This window comes from Meriones unguiculatus, chromosome 17, assembly GCF_030254825.1.
Source record: "Meriones unguiculatus strain TT.TT164.6M chromosome 17, Bangor_MerUng_6.1, whole genome shotgun sequence".
In the NCBI taxonomy this organism is placed as follows: Eukaryota; Metazoa; Chordata; class Mammalia; order Rodentia; family Muridae; genus Meriones; species Meriones unguiculatus.
In genome coordinates, this window is record NC_083364.1 from 94,394,364 (window position 1) to 94,416,680 (window position 22,317).

Here is a 22,317-nt window from a genome sequence, read left to right on the forward strand (position 1 = left end):
CTGGGTCCCACAAGGGGCAGGAGAGGGCAGACTCCAGGGAATATTTTCTAAAATATCGTGACATATAACAGAGGAACCACTTTAAATTCCTAATTCTGGATGGTCAGTCACATGGCAATCGGTGTAAGCTCATGCATTTTCTAGTCTGGTCAGACAGAGGCAGCTCGGGAGGCAGGGCCTGGATTGGGGTGTAGGGGGAAGGGAGTGTGCAAGGGCAGGGAGGTGTGCCAGGACGTGGCACCCTGTCACTCGCAGCCTTTCTGTTTGGTTTCTGCATATTTTCCCCCTGGAGTCAGTCTGGGGACTGAAAAAGCCTGTCATTCAGGAACTGACAGCTCAGGGTGTGTAACAGCGGGCTGCATTATTAAGCGGGCTTTCGGAACAAGGTGTTCCTTTGTCTTAATAATTCCTTGTGAGAATTTTACAAGGAAATAAGCTTTTCATCTCCATGTAAAAGCTCTGGCTGGTATCGGGCCATATTATTAACTGAGGATTAAAAATAGCCCTGCATTTTCCAAGCTTAATTCATATAAGGGAAAAAAAATGTCCAGGGACATTTGATTTGTTCATGTACTTTTCGAGACTTGATCTTACTTGCTGTGACAAGGCACAGCAACATCACGAAGCATTTGAAAGCCGAAAGCTATGTGGTTAGGCAATTAAGCTATGTGGGTCAACCCCTTGATCTCACTAATAATAAATTAATTGTTACAACAGTTGACAAGAATAAATACTGTACACAATTTAGAATATGTTTAGGATGGGGGCTGTTTGGAAGGGTGAGGGCTGTGTTCATAGTCTTGAAATCTAAAGTGTATTTGGGTGTGGTGGTGAATGGAACGGGCTCCGAGTTGGTCCCAGTAGAGCAGAATCCCTGAGTAACCTGGGGACACATTTGACCAACAACAAACAGACCATGGACATGGCTCCCACCTATGGGGTCTGACAGCTTTGTTTGAGAGGGGAAAAATACCACTCCATTTTATTTTTTTCTAAAATAACCTTATTTTCACTTAGGGTAGTTCTTGGTCTTGAGAGCTTTGGTTGCCTGCTGCTGTCCTAGCTGACATTTTGTTGCCCACTAGCGGGCAGACGGGGCAGAGGGACACAGAGCTGTTTTCAGTGAGAAGGGCGTGCCTCTTCCTAGAGAAGCCGACATGGTCCAAGGTGGTCTTCAGACACCTTTCCGTGTCACACCTGGCCTGTCCTCTCTCAACTTCAGGGTTGCCTGCCCGAATCACTCAATGTCTCCATCCTGTCCCCGACTGAGGAGGGGATACGGCACAGGGACTCCTTGCTTGCTGGCAAACTGTGGAGGAAGATGGGACACCAATTATGCTGAGCTAAACAAAGCTGGAGCAGAGGGCACATGGAGGGAGGGGAAGGGCTTGGGGGTGGCTCTCTCAGTAACCTATGGAGCCAGTTGCCATCAGTCTGGAAGAGAGGCTCAGAAACAGGAATTCTAGAACTTGAGATGGCGAATCAGATTCTGAGGCCTGGGAGGCCGGCATCTCCAGAGCCCTGTGTTTGTTTCATGGCCCCTGCAAAGGCGTCCTTCTCCACTCCAGTAATGCTGAGCTTAGTTGGTGAATGGAGATGGTATGTGTGATTTTCTAGTTGGGTCCCACGCTTTCCCCTCATATTGCCTGTTACCCTCATAAGTGTTGTGTGTGTGTGTGTGTGTGTGTGTGTGTGTGTTGTAATACCCAGGCTCTATAGGACCCTTTGATCAATTCTAGGTTGGTTTGGACATTGATACAAGTGGTTTTGTTTTTGTTTTTTTGTTTGTTTTGGACCTTGTCAAAGAAGGCCATTTTCTACAGTGTTGTCTCCATGAAAAAGGTCAATACATGAATTCTACTCATTCTGTTCATATTAGACTCCAGAGCCTTTGCTAATGCTGGTCTCCTCCTAAGAGGCAGCCAAGGATATTTCAGAGTTGGAGTGCTTTAGCCTTCAGACGAAAAGCCTACAGCACACCTTACTCTGCGTGATTAGCTTTTGGATCTGTTAACTATTAATAAAGCTCTTGCTGCCTGCACCACTGGTGTCCCAGTAAACAAATGAGAAGGATTGGAGACCTTCCTGTTACTACTCAGTTCATTCATAAGGGCAAGTTCCTAGAGTAAGTGTGTGGCTTTGTTTCTCCAACATTCTCCACCATGGATGGCAGGTCCAGGTCTTCTCAAGGCGACCAGAAACCCCTTCAGGCAGAGAGGAAGACACCGTGAAGTCCAGTAGCTGCTGCCCGTCTGGGGGGAGGGGGCTTGCTTTTTCCTTGGTGCTGTTCTCATTGTCCCCCTGACCTTGAAGATTTTCTGCTTTGTCAGAGGTATTGAGTGTCTCCATCCAGAGCCCCGAGAGCTGGACTCACAGACACCTGTGAGACACTCTTTCTGTACTGGAAACACTTAACCCTGGACTTCTGGAGAAGATGCAAGTGCTTTTAGCCACTGAGCCATTCTTTCATTCCCTAAAGCTTTATTTATTTTTAAATGATGTGTTGTTTTTAAACAATGATGTGGGCCCAGGGAAAGCTTTGCCACCAGTCTTGTCCCCAAAGACCCCTGTTTCTTCTGCCTATACCTGGTGTGTGTGTGTGTGTGTGTGTGTGTGTGTGTGTGCAGCTATGTATATGTAAATGCAGGTGCCCTTGGAGGCTGGGGCTATGGCCTATCTCTGGGGTACAGATGGTTGTTGTAAATGGCCCCATGTGGATGTTGGAAAATAAATTCAAGTCCTCAGGAAGAGCAGTGTGTCTTTTTAGCCCTCTCATTTGTCTCTCCAGTCCCTACTCTTGGTTAGTGAGACAGATCTCCCACTGAGATTTGTGGCTGGTGGAGAGTAGGCTGGGCTGGTTGGCTGGTGAAGCCCAGGGGTTTGCTCTTCTCCACGTGTACGCACTGGGTAACTGGCTCTTACTTGGCTGCCAGTGATTGAACTAGGGTCCTCACGCTCGGGTCTTCAGCACTTGAGTGATGGAACTGTCTCCCCACACCATGTATTTTCTGAGTGTATTTCTTTCATTGAACCAGCTTATGGTGAGGAGGGACAAACCCCATGTCCTCCTTGGCTCTCTCTTCCTGTGATGCCTGCCGAGGGCATACATAACTATCCCAAGGCTCCTGGGGACTGCAAGCCAGGGGTTGGGTATATTTTTCCCCAAAACAAAAGATCCTTCAGGGGGGTGGGGGTCCTTCTTCTGGTGGCTCCCAGCCTCTGTGTGAGAGTGCACTCTGTCTGATACCTGCCTGTGGGCACCCTCCTGAGCTGGAGCACCATCCAAACATACCCCATTTCCCTCTCAGAACAGACTGCATTGCCTTGCCTGTATCATTATCTGCTGGTACTGTATTTTAAAACATTTGCAAGTTATTCTGTACATGGAGTGAAGTTTTCCCACTCTCTCTAAATTCCAGTTTTCCAAGACTTTCTTTTAAATGAAAATAATCGGAAATAATGGCAATTCTTAAGAAGCAGACTCACCTAGGCTGGAGTCAGGATTGGAAACAGATAGGTTCAGAAAATGCCAGCCCTCTCATTGTATGGTGTCAGGGTGTCTGTTTGTACGTGGGCATCAAGGTGACTCGGTGCCCCAATGCTAGGCAGCTGTGACGGTTGTTCAGTGTGCAGCACAGTAGGGCCATGGACCTCTGGACACCAACCATGCCAGCCTGCTGTGAAAACATGCGTCTTTGTATGGTTTGCTTCATGGCTGGGTTCTGGACAGTGATATCAAGCTGATGCCGGGCTGGGTAAGGGTTGGGAAATCCTGAAGGAGGGTCGACCCTTCTCCTCCTCTTTTCCCAAGGATGCGGTGGGAGGGAGGTACAGTATCTGCCAAAGAAAGCATGTGACTAGAAGCTAGAAGACTTCCTTCTAGCTCAGCCAGTGTGTTGGCCTTGGCCAGCCGCTTCTGTTTCTCCTTGTTTAGCAAGCAGCTGATCCCACTGGGCCTTGGGCCAAGGCCCTTCTCCTTGTGTTGGTCAAGGCCAAAGTTGGAAATTGGGGAGGATAAACTTCCAGATAATTCTGTGTTGTCTGAGGTATCCTGAAATGCTCCATTTGAACTGTCAACACCTACAGGCTGTCGCTGTTTTGGCTGACAGAGGACTCTGAAGTTTTGTATATTAGTTGTCCTGACTCAGAACCCTTCAGTGTATAAGGATTTAACTATCAACTATCGAGATGTCAAGTGACATTTGGTTGTTAAAAGTGGAGGAACACTCCTTTGGGAGGGAGTTCTAACAACATTTTGTGACTCCCCCCCAATAACACACTAGTTTTGTAAAAGTCACAACTGTAATTTTCTTCTTTGAAAGCTTGTCATCGCCTTTGGGTACGTTCTAGGGGGTATGGCCTCACACACACCTGCTTAGTCTCCGTCCCTCTCACCAGTGGAGCCACAGCTTGGTTTGTTCCAAAAGCTTGTGAAACCTGGCACTGGGGTTTAGTCAAAAAGGCTTATTTTAAAGTCTCTGAGTGTCAGGCCTGAGGAGGTTGACAGAACCCGGGGTTCTGAAACACGAGGGTATAGGTGGGCGTGACTGAATAGAACCCACCTCAGGCTGATGCCAACCGAACTTCTGAGCCCGCCCTATGCTGTCCCTTCTCTACCCTTTACAATAGTTAGGTTGGCACTCAGAGTTGTATTAATTAATTAACTAATTAGTTATTACTATTGTCAAAGTTCTTCCACTAAGGAAGGCAAGTTCGGGATAAGCTAATTACCCAGTTGACTTGACATAGCTCTTGTTGTAGTCATTAAAAGAATCGAGACTTGTCAAGGACCACACCTGTCACGACCCCGTTAAGAACTTCAGTCCAAAGAATGAATGAGCTTCACTGCCCGGGCCGCTGCACTGTGGTGTTGGATTGGCACACGGTCTCAAAACACCACCACATGATTTGGTCAGAGATCTGACAAGCTTTTCTCTAGCAAGTGGAGTTCACGGAGAAGGGACAACAGTTCACGGGGTTTCCCCACTCCCCTGCATCTGTGAACAGGGGCTCCACCGGGCCTCTCTGACTCATAAACGCCACTGATGGAAATGAAAAGAAAGCAGGCATTCCCCCAACACCCAAGGAGGCTAGCTGTGTCTGAAGACTGGTGAATGAGCAAGGAAATTCTGAACAAATGGAGCAAGCTGGGTTTGAAGGAGCTTGGGGTTTCTCTTTCATGTGGTTTGCTCTGCCCAGCATATGGCGTGTTTCTGCTGTGCCGCCCTCTTTACCCTCTGCCTGTCTCCACCCTCCATTTCAGCGAGAGCTGAGAAAAAATGAGCAAACCCGGAGTTGGTATTTTCAGAACACATTGTCCATAACCCACCTGTTGGCTTCAGGTTAAGATCATAGCACACTGCCAGGGCCCTGGTGTGCTTGGGATGGCGTCAGTGTGGAGGACAGAAAGAAAATACCCCTTGGTAGCTTTGTTGTTGGGGTTATAGTATTGTCTTATTTCCCTTGTGTTTGTGGTGTTGTGTATGGGTGTGTGTCCTTTGCTGGTGTTGGCATGTGTGGAAGAGGCTGGAGGGTCATCAGATGTCTTCCTCTCTCTCTCTCTCTCTCTCTCTCTCTCTCTCTCTCTTTTATGTTTTTATGAAGTATATGTGCTCGCAGGACCTAGAGCTCACTGCTTCAGCTAGCCAGTGAGCACCAGGGATCCTTCCTGCTCTGACCCCCCGTTGGGGATCTGAACACGGATCTCCATGCTCACACATTGAGCACTGTACAGCCTGATCCAAATCCCCATAGAATTTACTGTTTAATACTGAAATCATATGTACAAGGACACCCTCCCCCAAGGTCTGGGGACATCTGGGTGCTTTAGCCAGATGTTAAAACCTAACTAGATTTTCAGTCAGAACCTAATTCCTCAATCAAGTGATACACTAGAAAATATATAGTCTGAGCACTAGAGGGCACCAGTGCCCTCCCGAAACTGACTCTATGGCATACTTAGGTCTCTGGGGCAGGCTGGGAATCCAGCTAGAAAACTTCCTTTGCTTCCAGAGGTGATTCGGAGGAGGGAACGGGTCTCCCGTGCTGACACCAAAACACGTTTGAACACTCTGGAGCTCACACAGAAGAGCTGTCCTCTCAGCTTGGGGCAGAGGGAGCTTTCCCACCTTCCCCGTCACCCGCGGTCACTACATAAATCCCTGGAGTGGCTCCATGAAGGAAGTTCACTGTGTCACGTGTCCCTCTTTCTGGCTCACTTGTAGCTCACCTGCCAAACTGTCTGAGGCAAAGGTCGAGGATTCCTGAATGGAAGTTCAGTTGTAGTGTCTCTCTGGTTCTCTTATAATAGATTACCAGAGACAGAAAGTCTAAGCTACTCTTGTTTCTTATCTTACAGTCTTGCTGGTCCAAGCATGATGGTGTCTCGCTGGCACGGGGGCTCCAGGGAGCAGCCCACATTCTTTCTTCCCCAGCTGCCAGAAGCCACCTGCTCTCCAGGACCCACAACCTTCTCCTTCAGCCCTAACCCTGACCCTGATGATTCCATTTCTGGTCATCCCTCCATGGTCAAAGCTTTGCAGACAGCAGCTAGGGAAAGGTATCACTGTGGGAACACACATGACTAGACCACCGTATTCATCCAGAATAACACGTAACGTTCAAAATCTGTAACTTGGGTATCAGTCACATTTTTTCCCTGTTCATTGTACTGTAAAATAGTCCTCAAGCTTGTTTTCCCACGTTTTTGTCATTGTCAGTCAGTGGTAGAGAGAGCTATGGTCAAGGGTAAACCTGTTTGGGAAGCCAGTATTTCCCAAGCTTCTCTTGGAATTGAGGATAGCAACTGATGCTTTCTTGGATATAAGATGGAAAAGGTCTAGGTTAGGAAATGACTTGGTTCAGTAACCAGCACTCATGCTTCTATTGAAAACTCTTTATGGCCGTAAAAAAAAGCTGGACCCAAACTCCGTGGCTGACCACATGAAGCATGCAGCACGGGGATGTGGTGGCCTAGGATGGCACAGACTCACGGGAATCTCTTTAGGAGACCATGTTCCTGCCTGCCCTGTTGGGAGCAGAGGGGACAAAGGCCACAGCTCACAGCTTTGCGACTGTCCCTTCCTTTTGCTTGTGATGCCAGACCTGCAGGGTCAGTGCCCACATGAGAGTGTGGCGATTCTGTCTTGCCCTCTTCCTGGCCTGTGAGACTCTCCCGTTGAGGGCTAAGAGGACAGAGTTTATGAGCACCAAAGGTGCCACCAGAGCTGGCAGGTGTCTCGCACCACCGGATGTGCACAGCTGAGAGCCCAGCCCAGCTCCATCTTCCTTTCCAACCACAGTGTCTTGTGAACGTCTCGCCTGCGTCTGAGGTTTATTCTCTTACTGTCGCTGAGATTCTTGCAAGTCCCTTCCATCCCTTGTGCAAGAGGGATGAGGAAAACTCCAGAAAGCTCCACTCTCCTCTGGAAGGGCTCTGCTGAAGGTGGAGGGAAGGGCACCCAGTGCCAACATCACAGAGGACTCCTGGAAGCATTTTCTGCCCATCCTAGGCAGAGAGTCATTTCCGGTTTTAATTCAGGGAGCCCCGTGGAGGACCGAAGAGGGTGACTTGGGCTTTGAAAATGGGGAGGGCCCAGCCCAATTGTGCGGAGTCCTTTGGTGCGATGTCTCTGTGGGCTCTGAGATGGGCCATGACTGTGCTGGGGATGTCAGACCTGATGTCTTGCTTTGTTGGTCCAGCTCCGCGGAAGACTGGCCCGCAGCAGAGTGTGGATGCCTGCAGAGCTGACTTAGGGTTAGCTTCTGTGAGGACTTGGGCTATTTTCTAGGCTGCTAAGGTCCTGCCCCCTTCCTGGGTCCCCCATGGCTCTCCCACATCAGTCTATTCATCCTCCCGGAAGGCTCACGAGTCTGGGGCCATACCCTCAGCATTCGCTGTGAGTGGGGGACTCTGACTGTGTGTTCCTGTGGAGAGGCTGTCAGGGGTGTGGAGGCCTGCTTCTGCGTGAGCCAGCTCTGGGAGCGCCTTCCTCCCCTCCTCTAAAAATGAAGGCTGCTGTCCCCACTTGCCTGGAACTTAGAGGGGTGAGAGATGAGCTGAGAACTCAGGATGGCCCTGGGCAAACCAGAGCAGCTGACCCCCCTGCCCTAGAGCAACCTACATCAGGAAGCAGAGAAATCTTCTGTGAGCTTGTCTCATGACATGGCATAGTCTCACATCTTCCCTTGGGCTCATCAGCTCTACCACAGTCAAGGCATGCTCAGCTCTGCGTGTGCCCTCCCTGGACCCTTTACCAAAAGGTCAGGGTGGCACTCAGACTCGATACCAGCCCAGAGCCCCGCCTCTTTGCTTCCTGGATGAAGGTCTGTTTGTTTTGCTATTAAGGACATTTGAATTTTCCCTCAGAGTAGGGATAAGGTTGGGTGACTTGTTGAGAGAGAAAAATCCGTTTCCCTGAGGAGGACGTGGGCTGGCATGAAAATCACACTAATTGAGGCTTGTTAAGGAGTACCCTAAATTCCATAATTGTCCGTTCTGACGGGCTCAGGTTTGGGAGAGTAATGATGCTGCTAATGACAATAATAGCTCCCTTTATTGGGTACCCAGGATGCTTAACCATATCAGTAATTTTATCCTCTCTCTCTCTCTCTCTGTGTGTGTGTGTGCATGTGCGTGTGCTGTGCACAAGTGCACGTATGTAGGTGAGCTCATGTGAACATGTGTACCTCACATGTTTCTCACCCTTTCCCGGTATTCCTCAGGTGCCACCCACATTGTTTGTTTGTTGTTTTTTGTTTTTTTTTCTTCAGACAGGATTTCTCAGTGGCCTGGAGCTTTCTACTTAGGCTGTCTGGCCTGCCAGGGAGTCCTAGGGGCCTTGGTGTCTCCACTCCATGGCACTGGGACTAAAAGCATGTGTCACCGTGTCTACTTTAAAATACGTGGGGTATGGAGGATCGCACTGTGGTCCCTGCACTTTCACAACGAGTGCTTCACGCACTGACCCAGGAGCATAGACCAGATCCTTGTTTTTAAAACGAGAAAGTGATGCTCACGCAGTGCAAAGGAGCTGACAAAGGCTACACACTTATTCAAACAGCAGGGCTAAAGTCTTTCGCCTCTTCCCTTTCCTGTTATCATTTCTCAAGAGAAGCTTGCTTAGAAATGGAGATGTCAGGCTAGGGAGACGATTGCTCTGTGGGTAAAGTGCCTGCTCTGCGAGCCTGAGGCCCTGACTTCGGGTCCCTAGCACCCATGTAAATCCCTGGGTGCAGTAGTCCACCTCCGTGGGGTGGAGATAGATTAGTGAGGGCAGCTCTGGATTTTGTAAGTCCCGCCTTGTTGCTGGCCAGACTGGCCCACTCGCACCTTTGGGTCCCCTCAGTAGGTGCAGGCCAGGCCCAGCAGTGCTAGTACACTCCCAAGGCTAAGGCAGATGCGATCTGAAAGGGAACTTCTGAGAACATGTCCGAGGAATGCCTGCTCTCGGCTCCTGAGACCTGCCATCTAAGATGTCCCCAAACACAACTGAAAGGCAAACAGAAGACTCTTCTGGCTTTTCACAGTGCTCAAATGAAAACAAAAAAACAAAAAAACCCACTCCAGTTTCTCAAGCTGCTTAAATTTGATTTAATCAGAAACATGGACCTACAAAAACTTCCCCTGCAGGCTGAGAACCCTGCTGAGAAATTTCGGTCCAGAGTGCAATTAGCCAGAGAGAGTTACCAACACTGGGAAATAAAATTCCGTGCGATGGAGCCCCCCAATTGCGGGGACAGTGCCAGTTATTCACTCTGAATATATATGTATTTATCCCGTCATCTTGTCGGGGTAATGATACAAGCAAGGCGATGCACTCCCATTATTGCTCAATAATGGACCACGGAGACGGCGCATCTTCGCCTTATTTTTGCTGGCACATCCTAGCACTGAAGCGCATTAAAGTAATAAAATTAAGCAAGGCGTCCTGGTCCCTCCCACCATGTTCCCGCAACCCCTCATTTACAGCAGACTGAGATAGAAAGAAAGTTTTAGAGCAATTTAAGATGAGGCAATGCTGGGTATGTAAATGCGGTTTTATTGGCGGTTGGGGCAGCTAGCTGGGATGCCTGGCAGCCTTCAGTTTATGGGCTCCGCTGGGCTGGAGTAGTTCAGGGTCAAGGCCACATGGGGGGACGTGGGTAGTTAAGCACTTCTTCATTCTCTTTACACCATGAACTCTGTGGCTGTGCCGACCATTCTCTCACCTTCAGGCCGGGTGTCTGATCAGCTGCAGGTCTGCTAAGGAGCCTGATAAGCTTGAAGGGTTTTCAAAAGGGTTTTGGTGTGTGTGTGTGTGTGTGTGTGTGTGTGTGTGTGTGTGTGTGTTGTGTGTATACATGCATGCACAAGTTTGCACATTCGTGCGGACCCATAGAAGCCAATGGTTGATGTTGGTGTCCATGTTGGAGTCTTTTCATCTTATTGTTTCCAAGCAAGGCCCCTCATCCTGGAGCTCATTATGAGCCCTGGGGATCTGTCTTGTGTCCATCTCTTCAGTATGAGGTTACGAGAATGGGCCACCGTACCCTGCCTTCCCTTCACATGTGTCTGGGGATCAAACTCAGATCCTCATGGGTGCACAACAAGTATTTGCACCAACTGAACTCTCTCTATAGTAGTTAAGCACAAGTTTTTATAGAGGTGAATGATGCTTCTTACACTTTAAGAAATGAACTGCTCCTTGTCCTTATCTCTACCAAAGGAAGCACCTGCCAGAGTGGAGGACGCAGGGAGGGCAATTATGAGGGAAAACATGGATGTGAGCTTGGGAGCATGAGAGAGACAGCAGGGCAGATCCGCCTGTGTAACCCAGGTCTTTCCATGTGCTGTGGTTGGAGGGGCTGAGCCACAGAGTGCATTGCTATAGTCTGTCAGCAGACACACGGCTGTAGAACAGGAGACCCAGGGCTCAGCAGGGCCTTGTCCCGTCCCATGCGCAGTGACTCCAAGAGGAGAGTGGAGGGAAGAGGGAAGTATCACCCCACTCTGTGGAACCTCTAGGCTCTGTCGTGCTTAGTGGAGCTATTATAAAAATAAGAGGCCTAAAAGCAGGTGAGCAAGTCAGGGCTGGCCAGACGGCACATCCCTGCACTGTCTTCTCACGAGGCCTCTTCTGCTGGGACTGACTGTGCCCAAACCTGCACCAGGTAAGACAGTGTAGGGCAGGCCTCTTGGGCAGGCTGGGGATTCTGTCCAGCTCCTCTCTGTGCTGTGGGACAGAGAGCAGGAGACCAGGGCAGTGGGGCAGTGGCCTCCCAGCCGGTGTGTCCCCAGGTAGATGAGGCAAGGCAGTGTCTAAGGGCCCACGTGCTGTCAAACTATACATGAAGAATACTACAATGGCTGTGTCGCAACTGTTGCCCTCATCAGCCACTGGGCCACCAGAAAAGGTCACCTACTCTGTGTGTGTGTGTGAGCCCCCAGATCCTTCCTTTTATAATAGGTAGAACAGCAAATGAATTTGACCTGCAGGAAGGGGCCCCTGGGCATGGGAGGAACACAGACCCAGACACTGAGCTTAGGGCACTCTTTCTGTGAACTAAGCTCAGCTTGCATGGCTTCCAGAAACTGAATTTTCATTTCTCCTCCTAACTGCAGGAGTGCCCTCCATTCATGGGCCTTTGCACATTTCTTTTCCATTAATAACCCTCCGGGTGACTCACCCCCAGAGCGCTCTTTACTCTGTTAGGTGTTTTGCACCATCTTTTTTTTTTCTTTCCTTCCACCATACAAACAAGCGGCTTTCTGCCTCATGTCCTTATATATGGCAATACTTTGTCCTTAATTTTCTTATGACTATAGTTAACAAAAACAGACCTCATGGGTGGAATGTGGTTATGCCTTTGTCAGTAAGGAGTAGTTGTATGGCCATGAACACTGGGGGTGGGCATTAGTCTGTTTTCTTTTGCTATCACAATACCTGAGGCCAGAGAGAGTCTGAAGTTTTAACCCACAGTGTCAGAGACTCACACACACGACATTGGCTTATGCTTGGCTTTGGTGGTAGCATCACAGGGCAGGGGCTTGCGCAGGAGAGATTACCCAGCAAGACAGGAAGCCAGGGGCTTGTGGGCAGTGTCAAGCGCCTGCAGTCTCAGCTCTAGGGAGATGGAAGTGGCAGGACCAAGAGTTCAGGGGTCATCTTTAGCTATGGATGGGTTTGAGACCAGTCTGAGCGATGTGAGGTTCTGTCTCAAAACAATAAAAAGCCAAAAGAATGAAAGCAGCTGGCAGGGCCGGACATCACTTCTTTTGTCTTTTTTAAATAACATCTTGCCCTCGTGAGAATCACACCCAGAGGCCAGCCTGAATGGATCCCGGAGCGAAGTCCTCAATGGCTTTGTCAACATCTATTAGGCCCCAGATTTTTCTATGCAAACTTTAGGAAATATTTGTTTTTATTTTATGTGTGTATTTGTCGGCATGTGTGTGGGCTGTGGTTGCAGTGTCTATGAGGGACAGAAAAAGTAGTTTGATCACAAGGAATTGCTGTTAACAGATGGTTGTGAGCTGCCATGTGGGTGCTGAGAACTGAATCTGGGTCCTCTGCAAGAGCATCCAGCGCTGTTAACCACTGAGCCATCTCTCTAGCCCCAATGCCAAATTTTTCATTGAATGTGTGTGTGTGCGTATCTCTCTGTATCACACTCATCTCTGTCCTGTCATAAACCCTGACTTAAGCAGCCTCAGAAGGCCATCTACAGTAACATGACCACTCAGAAAAATTCATAACAATTTTGTGTGTGTGTGCACTATGACTGATGACATCTATCATTGGAGACTGAGTCAGATAAAGATCTCTTTTTTCCTACTCTCAGGCTGGTTATGATGGTGAGAGCATTGGAAACTGCCCATTTTCTCAGCGTCTCTTTATGATCCTCTGGCTAAAGGGTGTTATATTCAATGTGACAACAGTGGACCTGAAAAGGTGAGACGAGGCTTCTGTGTCATTGCAATAACTGGGACTAACTCCTGTACTCAGAAACACACCCTTTCATGTATACAAACATGCGTGTGCATGCACACACACACACACACACACACACACACACACTGCTAGGAACCATGGGAATATAAGGACATGCTATCCTCAGTCAGGAGCCTGAAACGAAGCCCAAGGGCTAGCCAAGCAGTATGGTTCATATAGAGAGCAGAGATGCAGACAGATAGGAGTAGGGTTTCAGGACCAGGGAGAGCCTGCTTTCCCTCCTAGAAACCTGCCTCCTGCTGCTCCTGGCTGATAACACTGGAGAGTTAGTTAACTCTCATCATTTGTTAGTGTACCCCTTGGCTTTAGTCTCCAGAAAGCCACCTTATTGATTCACAGACCACTTTGATATTCTCAAGAATTGTATCTCTTAAGTGGTGGAGGCATGACTACGCCTTGGACATGCCTCCAGTTTTCAAGACCATCCATCAGATTGATCTAGGAATTGCTCTTCTTCCTCGTATCTAGGAAGCCTGCAGACCTTCAGAACCTGGCTCCTGGGACAAACCCTCCTTTCATGACTTTTGATGGGGAAGTCAAGACGGATGTGAACAAAATTGAGGAGTTCTTAGAGGAGAAGTTAGTTCCCCCAAGGTAGGCCTTCTAGAATGGATATTCTACTTTTTTGGTGCTTTTCTAGTTGGTCATGCACAGTGTTCCACAGGAAGCAGCCAGGTTAGACACCTTGAGTTAAGATGGACTCTGCTTCTGATCTGGTTTCATTTCTGTTGCTGTGACAAAAACATCCTAAAAAAGGCAACTTAGGGGAGGAAAAGGTTTATGTATCTCGCAATTCCAAGTTGTAGTCCATGATTGCCGGGAGGTCAGTGGGATAAGAATGTAAGGCAGGCAGCCACATCACAGCGCCAACCAAGAGCAGAGAGAAATGCATACTTCCTACTATAACCCCTGCCCTATATAGTTCAGGACCCCTTTCCTAGGGAATGGTACCACCCACATTGGACTGGATGTTCCGATATCAGTTAACCATCAAGTCATACCTGCAGGCCAATCTGATCTAGACAGTTCCTCAACTGAGGCTCTTCTCTCAGGTGATTCTAGGTTGTGGCAAGCTGACAGTTAAAACCAACCATCATGGCTTCCTTTCTTTGTATTCATAGCTTGACAATTAGGATGCTATGGCAGAAGGGAAGGAGGAGGCATTGTTGCCCTGTGGGATAACTGTTTCTTGAAGTCAAACACTTTCATTAGACTAGGGAAGAAATCAGGGCACAAACATCTGGTTGACCCTTGTCTTCTAGGATTGGTCTTGTCAGTACTAGATTCAATGCAGTCCTCCTAAATCCTATTTTCACTCAACCTTGAGTTTCGTTGGTTAGTAAACCAGTGTAGAGGAGCCTGTCATTTTAATGTCTGCCCAGAGAAAGACCTTTTCCTGTCCCACATTATCTTAACTAGCCATTGTTTTATTTATTTATTTTTTTTTTGTGACCCTCCAATTTCGAACTCTTCAAGGTACCCTAAGCTGGGAACCCAACACCCAGAATCCAACTCAGCAGGAAATGATGTTTTTGCCAAATTCTCAGCATTTATTAAAAATACCAAGAAGGATGCAAACGAGAGTAAGTACTTTTGTTGTGGGTTCTGCTTCCTGTGCGGTCTTCTGTGTGGCTGCTGAAGAGATACTGGTTATCTGGGCTCATTTCACAGAGGGTAAACGTGGGAGTCTGGAAATAGGGAAAAACACCCCACCTTTGGCTCTGCATGTGACTTGGGAGAGATTGTTTCTAGAGTTTGGGAATCCAAAGTACAACATCATTAAGGGAAAACATTCCATCACTCAGCTGTTTCTACCTGCAGTGTGGGAACTGTTTAAATGGTGCCTCTGCCACTCTCTAACTCATCACAGGCTCCTCATAAATGTCTATAAGAGTGGATGAGTTTGACTGGATAGATGGGTCACACTTAGGAGCTGTTCTTATGGAGGACTGCAGTTTGGTTCCCAGCCCTTATACCAGGTCTCTGGGGGAACCTGTACCCATGTGGTATGCACGCATGCACACACACACACACACACACACACACACACACACACACACACTAAAAAGCAAATGATAAATGAAAGTAAATGAAAAATATCCTAAAAATCTGATGAGTCCTGAAGTAGCAGAGCTGTGTAGACGGCACAGGGGGACTGAGTCCTGTCTGTGCCTGTGTCCTGGTCTTCTTGCTGCTCGCTGGCTGTGTCTCAGAGGGGCAGCACCTCCAGCTCTCCCCTTCCCAGGTGGAAAGAGACGGCAGCCTCTTGCCTGGCCCATCTCAGGCATCTCTTGCCTTTGTGTTTCAGTTTATGAAAAGAACCTGCTCCGGGCCCTGAAGAAGCTGGACAGTTACTTAAACAGCCCGCTACCAGATGAAATAGACGCCTACAGCACAGAGGATGTCACTGTTTCCCGGAGGAAGTTTCTGGACGGGGATGAGCTCACACTGGCCGACTGTAACCTCTTACCCAAGCTCCACATCATTAAGGTTTGTCTTAGCTCCTGACTCTGGGCTGGATGCATGGAGGAGGCTTTGTGGGTTTTGATGTTTTGACTTCTGCTGGGACCAGAGATCCAAACAGGCCTGGAAGGCAGACTTGAACCGGAAACCAGCAGTTAATCTTCAGGGCAGGCGAGCTGCAGTGTCCAGACACATGGAATCACATTCTCATGAAATACCTGGGCGCATGCTTTCTGCCCCATATCCTCACTCATGTTCTCAGCCTACAGAAAAGTTATGTGTAACAGATCAGGGCATCCAGGGTCTCCTTGGCATTTACCACATGTAGGAAGATGACACGTAGTTGATAATTCCAGGGACAAACAAGGATGTTCTAGGGACAATAGAAGGGGTCTATCAACTCTTACTATCAGCCCTCACAGCTAGGAGCAGCTGACATAGCTCCTTGGCGTGGCCTCGTCTGTAGCTGGTGCCCTCTCTTCCTAGGTAGTTGAATGTGGTAGAAGGGTCAGTGACCACATACAACTAGAACTGTATGGAGGAGTATTTTTATTTTAGTTTAAAATTGTAATTGTTTAATTTCAGTTCTCTGATTGGTCACCTGACCTAGCAAATCAGAACTTGTAGTGGCAGCTCGAAGGACCCCAGGCATCTGGCCTCGCTCGTCGAGCTGCTTTTCTTTCTCTCCCCGCCTCTCTGTCACTTACAGGTGTCAGTTGTTATTGTCACTGCAGTGTTGGTGATGCTCAGATGTCTAAAGAAGCCTCTGGCTCACACTGGGGCAACTTGATCATTCTTGCTAGGTCGACAGTTGCTGTAAGAGGGCAGGGGTGGACATAAAGGGGAACACAGGGAAATTCAAGTCCATGCCATGCCATGCTCTAAGTCCATATATAGCTGGCTGGTAAAATCACCCATCTGGTTCAGCAATGGATGCTGGGGTACCTGTCACCCTTGGTCACTCATGTTATAACCTCGTCTTTCTCTTCCTGAGCACCTTCTTCTTGCCCTCTCTCCCTCAGGCTTTAACTGATTCCTTCTCGCTTCCTTGTTGTACTTCAGGGAGACTTCCTTAAGATGGGCGTTGCCAGTTCTTTGAGTGAATCTCTTTTTGATGGCTTTGCGAAGGTCCCAATATCCAAAGTCTAACGCAAGTTTCTCAACAATTCAAAATCTGCTGGATTAGAAGTCAGTATCCAGTTAGATAGCTGTACCACTGTGTCATAGCCTAGTCCCTCTCAGGGATGGAGTTTTAGCCTTTTCTGTGAATGATGTAGCACCAGACAGGTATATGCAGGCTGACGAGGAGATTGTAGTTACTATGACAAAATGCTTGAGAAAATCAGTATAGGAAAAGAAAGGTTTATTTTGACCTGTGGTTTCAGAGTTACAGTCCACGATCAGCTGGCTCTAGGGATGATAGGCCTGTGTGGAGCACTGTGGCACAAGAAAGTAGCTGAGCTTGTGGAAGCCAGGGGTAGAGAAAGCAAGAAGGAGCATCTGGAGAGAGGTGTATCCTTCAAAGCTCCCAGTAGCCTAGGCCCCACCTCCTATTACCTCAGCAGCAGCAATTAACCGATGGGTAGCACCCTCATGGGCCAGTCACCACCAGTTGGGGACCTAGCCTTTATTAGGAAAGTGTATAATGTCTAAACCACAATAAAGAACATGAGAAATATCATGGCCACACAGGACTAACCACAATGTGCTTTATTTGTATAAAAAAGGAGGGGGCTGGAGAGATGGCTCTGTGGTTAAGAGCACTTGCTGATCTTGCAGAGGATCAGAGTTTGGTTCTCAGCACTAATATTAGATAGCCCACAATCACATGTAACTGCAGCTCCAGGGGACCGAACTCCTTCATCTGGTCTCTACGAGTGTTTATATGAACACACACACACACACACACACACACACACACACACACACACAGGTCAACAGTAGGAAGGGTAAGCTTTGGGGTGGGGTAGGTCTAAAGCAGTCCATGGGGCTAATATAAACTTGAAACAGAATCTGCAAAGCCACTTAGCACTTAAGATACTAAACTGTTTAATGGTCTTCCAGAACAGGGTACTTTTGAAGGAAATGAGAATCAGTCCAAGGGAATTATGGTAAAGGATGAGAGTGAAGAGATTTATAATTTATTTCCCTTCCTGAAAACCACTGAAAACGATATTAAAAATAGAGCATTGGCTTCATCTTTCACAAGCCTATGAAAGAATGACAGAACATGCACAAAAGCGAAGAAATCTGAGAGACAGGGGCAGATGGACCATTGCTTCCTGCATGGTTAGAAAGGCTCAGAGTTCTTAAGAAGCAAATAATGCAATTCTGAACCCCCCGAGATCTTTGTTTACAGAGTGGGGCATGTGCGGCCAGTGAGGGAAAGGTTATAGCGAGCCCTTGGGTTGAGATCTCTGAAGAGACAGAATTGAAGGAAGGACCATGCAGAGATGATATCTGTACAGCCTGTGCCCAGCCCCCTGACCACTGGTGCATCCTAGAGGGAGATGGGGAGAGTGGGGAAGAAAGGATCTGGCATTATGATTGGTGGCTGCTGAGCAGAGTAAAAAAAAAAAAAAAGGAGTTCCCTTATTCTAACTCTAATGCTGGCCCTATCTCCAACCCCAACACCAGCTCTAATGTGTCTCTGAGGCAGAGTGTGGAGGTCAAGGATTTCCTGAGTGAATGCCCGATTGGGAATACCAAGTTTGCCCTGTCTCATTCTTATGGCTCTACATAATTTCTAAGCAAAGGTAACTCTTAATATGTCTGCCTCAATAAGTCCTGACTGTCAACAAGAAAGAATCCACATGAGACCACTGTATAGCTGGAGATGATCAAAATGGAGAAAAATGATGAAGGCCCACTCAAAATTAAAGAAAGAAAAAAAAGGGGGGGGGGGGACAGGAAATACATATGTGATGGAGATTTGTCCCAGCAAAGCAAAGAACATTCCATACTTTTCTACAACCTTGGAAAGGGAAAATAATATGGACTTCTTCAGAAAACCCTCTAAGACAAGACACAGAATGTCAAAAACCACTGTACCAGAAAAGGACGCAACCAAGGCCAGAATAATTTGGGCAAGAAAAGTAAAGATAGATAAAATCTCCAGGAAATAAAAAAAATTCTGTAGATGTAGCAAGAAGCAGACAAAAGGACACCTAAAATCAAATGTCCAGGGCCCAGGTGTTTATACTCAGAATGGAAGAGGAGGGAAGGAAAAAAGGAAGGAGTAGGAGGAGAGGAAGGAGGTGTAAGCAGAACATCATTTTAATTAAAGGAGAGCCCGACTCTCTTCTCTATCTAAAGATCAGCCTGGACTGACCATTTGTGCCAAGGATGAAACCCAGGGACTTGCATATGCTAGTCAGCTACTTGATCACCAAGCTCATCTCCAGCCCTTGGGGTTTTGAGACAGAGTCTCAGTACATAGCTCAGGCTGTTCTCAGGCTCACTATTCTCTAGCCTCTACATGAGCCCTAGAGCTACATGCATGCACCGTTGTACACGACTGCCTTATTTTTATATTATTAGTATAATTATTATTTGCTGAGGATCAAACCCAGGGCCTTGGGCATGTAGGCAAGCACTGATGCAGCCTTAGCCCCAAACCTCTGCTGTCAATGTTTAGGAGACATCAGAGCAATCAGTGAGACATGCTTGATACTTCACTGAGCTGTAATAATAGAAAGGAGGCCATTAGGAACTTTCTATTCCTTTTCCACTGTTTAAACAAAGTGTTTGAGGCAGGGATATGCAGATAGGCTTATTTAGTTCATGGTTTTAGATATTCAAAAGTGTGAGTCAGCTCTGGTATGGCCCTTATGGGACACCAGTGTGAGTGTGTGTGGGGAGCTGATGATCATGGGTGACACAGGAAGTGACCATGAGGTGAGACAGGAAGTCATCATAAGTGAGAAAGGAAGTGACCATAGGTGAGACAGGAAGCATACAGAATGGCTCTTGTATTGAAGACTTCCCCCCAGAATTAACCAGAGTCCCATGAGAACTATTTCAGTCCCCCCGAGGATATGCTCCACTGATGTCCTGTTGTAAGCCCTGCTTCTTGAAGGTCCCATCACACATTGCCCCACTGAGACCCAAGCTTTCCACCCATGACCCATCAAGGACTGTACTCAAACCACAGCAGACAATCAGATAATGACAGTAACAGCAGTGATGACACAGATAAACAGTAGAACCATGGGGTGGGGGAAGAAATTCACAAAACCTCAAATGGCATCATGACATAAAAAATTAGCAATCCTTGGCATCACCTCTACAGAGAGGAGAAGGGAGGCTGTCTGGTGTATTATGAGAGAGCTTGCTGTCCCTGGTTATTATCCACCCAGACACCCAGCCCCAGGAAAATAAGCACTCCTGGGCAGTAAAATTGCCATATGATGAAATACTCAAATGATCATGAGACTAGGAACCAGAGACAGATAAGGAGTTAGAAAAGGCAGTGAGTGAAGAAGCAGGGAACCTGTCTTGTAACAACTTAGAGCACAGGTTTGCTCAAAGGACACCGCTTGCTCATGAACTCTCAGAAGAGTGAGAGACCTGGGCTCCAAGGCAACCCAACTATCCAGTCCCAGTGCACACAGCCCTATCATTTACCTGCTTGGCTTCTCTGTTCCTGCGTGTTTGGTGAACACATGTCTTAAGAGAGACAGTAAGTGATGTAATTATGTTTAAATTAAAAATAAAGTAAATTTATGGAAATAATCTGTAGCTGGAAGTTCAATAAGAGGAGAGAGGGGGAAGATCCTCGTAGCTTGGAGTTGCAGCCCTTTTAATGGGGAGCCCAAGCTGTCCCTAGTACTGAGACCAAACACCAGGGACAGGGACAGAGAAAAGTCAGAATGTGGAGAAGGAGAAGAGCCAGAAGGAAGTGGAGACACATGCATTCCCTCCTTTATCATCACCAGGAATCAAATGTGACAGACGATATTAGGGGCTCCCAGAAAGAATTGAATCACAGCCTCTGAGTTTCTGGAAGGGAATGTGCGTGTGTGTGCATGTGTGAGTGTGTGTGTGCATGTGTGAGTGTGTGTGTGTGTGCATCCACGCAGGAAACAAAGTGTTACATCCAAAAATCACCAAGGGTGGGGAGATAACACAGCTGCTAGGGAACTGACTACACAAGCAAGACGACCTGAGTTTGAAAGACTCACAAAACAAAACAGATGTGGAACACTGTGGCATGTGCTTGCAATTCCTTCTCAGGAAGGCGGTAGACACAGGTAATCACCAGGGTGGCCACACAATTTCGTCACATCTTCAAGTTCCAGGCTCAGCAAGAGATCTTGTCTCAAAAATGAGGTAGAGGAAGGGGGATTGGGGTGATGGCTCAGCAGTCAAGACAATCGTGCTCTTGGCAGGGCCTTTGGGAGTGTGTGGTTCCTGCAGGGGGCCAACCACCTTGAACTTCAGCAGCAGGGACTGGAGCACCCTCTTCTGGCCTCTAGGGCCATCTGCACACACGTGTGCACACACATAAGAAATACATTTTTAAAACAATAAGGCGGAGCAGGAGGGCTTAAGAGTACTTGCTGTACTCTTTCAGGAGACCTGAGTTCAGCACCCATGTCAGGCAGCTCTGAGCTGCCTGTGATGCTAGGTCCATGGGATCTGACATCCTCTTATGGCCTTTCCAGGTACCTGGACTTACATGCATGGACCAACCTCCACCATGTCCCCATACACATCATTTAAAAAAGTAAATCTAGAATAAAAACCAAAATGTACTTAACAACCAAGAAAGTCACCTAGTGTCAATCTGCTCTCCACACAATGTATACACATACTTGTATATCATCATATGTAGGTTGGTACATAGGCACACACACACACACACACACACACACACACACACACACACAGAGAGAGAGAGAGAGAGAGAGAGAGAGAGAGAGAGAGAGAGAGAGAGAGAGGAGAGAATAAAGGCAAGAGTCCATGTATGAGAGGAGGACATTTAGCAAACATCCTCATCAATATTAACATATCCAGGCCTGGTGGTGCAGGTCTGTAATACCAGCCACCCATGAGGCTGTTAGAGGTAGCCTGCAAGCTCAACCCCACCTGGGTAACCGAGTGAGTTCAAGGCCCACCTGGGCAAATTGGCAAGGCCCCATTGTAAATAAAAGGTAAAGGGAGAGCCGGGCTCAGTGGGCAAGCACTTGCTTAGCATGCATGAGACTCTAGGTTAGGACATTTCAGAAAGGTCAAAAGTGAAGCCGATGAACCAAGGAAATAAGAATTCTTGACACGAGCATCCCCCACTCTGCATTCTGGTGAGGGATGCCCTGCCCCGGCAGAGGCTCTCTAGATGGTCCTTGGTCCCAGTTTGCTGCTACACTGCACTGATGGCTGTTGACTTCGGAGTCTGATAACTGAGTTCTGAGATCCCACGTTCTGCTCATTCCTGCATCTCAGGAGCCTCGGGGAGGGACGTGACACAGCAGAAATGGCCTCGGTAGCCCTGGGTCCCTGCAGCAGATGAAATCGTGCTTCCCCTTCCCCACACTTATACATCAGGGTCCTACCCCAGAATGGGACTTATTTGGCTCGCCAGTTTCTGAAGACACAATTAGTGAAGTAGAAGGTGCAGTAGAGAAGGCTGGACCCTACTCTAACATGGGGGTCTAATGCAGTAGAAGGTGCAGTAGAGAAGGCTGGACCCTACTCCAACAAGGGGGTCTAATGCAGAGCTATCCAAACACAGCAAGAAAGCATGTGCGGGTCGGGCTGCCCTTCCGCAGTCCAGAGCTGCAAGAAGCTAGTGGAGAGCTGCAGACAGACTCTCAGCCAGACCCTGCAGTGGGAGTAGGGCTCTGCGGGCTCCAGCTTCTGA

The 22,317-nt window shown here is 47.9% G+C and overlaps 1 protein-coding gene across 1 annotated transcript in view; it reads left to right on the forward strand.

The window, feature by feature from the left end:
* The window catches only part of Clic6 (chloride intracellular channel 6), a 36,964-nt gene that overhangs the window by 12,013 nt on the left and 2,634 nt on the right, over nt 1–22,317 (forward strand). The window contains exons 2-5 of the mRNA XM_021628419.2: nt 12,823–12,932; nt 13,461–13,586; nt 14,469–14,575; nt 15,301–15,482. Of these exons, the coding sequence (XP_021484094.1) occupies nt 12,823–12,932; nt 13,461–13,586; nt 14,469–14,575; nt 15,301–15,482 (525 nt within the window). The remainder of the gene's footprint in view (nt 1–12,822; nt 12,933–13,460; nt 13,587–14,468; nt 14,576–15,300; nt 15,483–22,317) is intronic.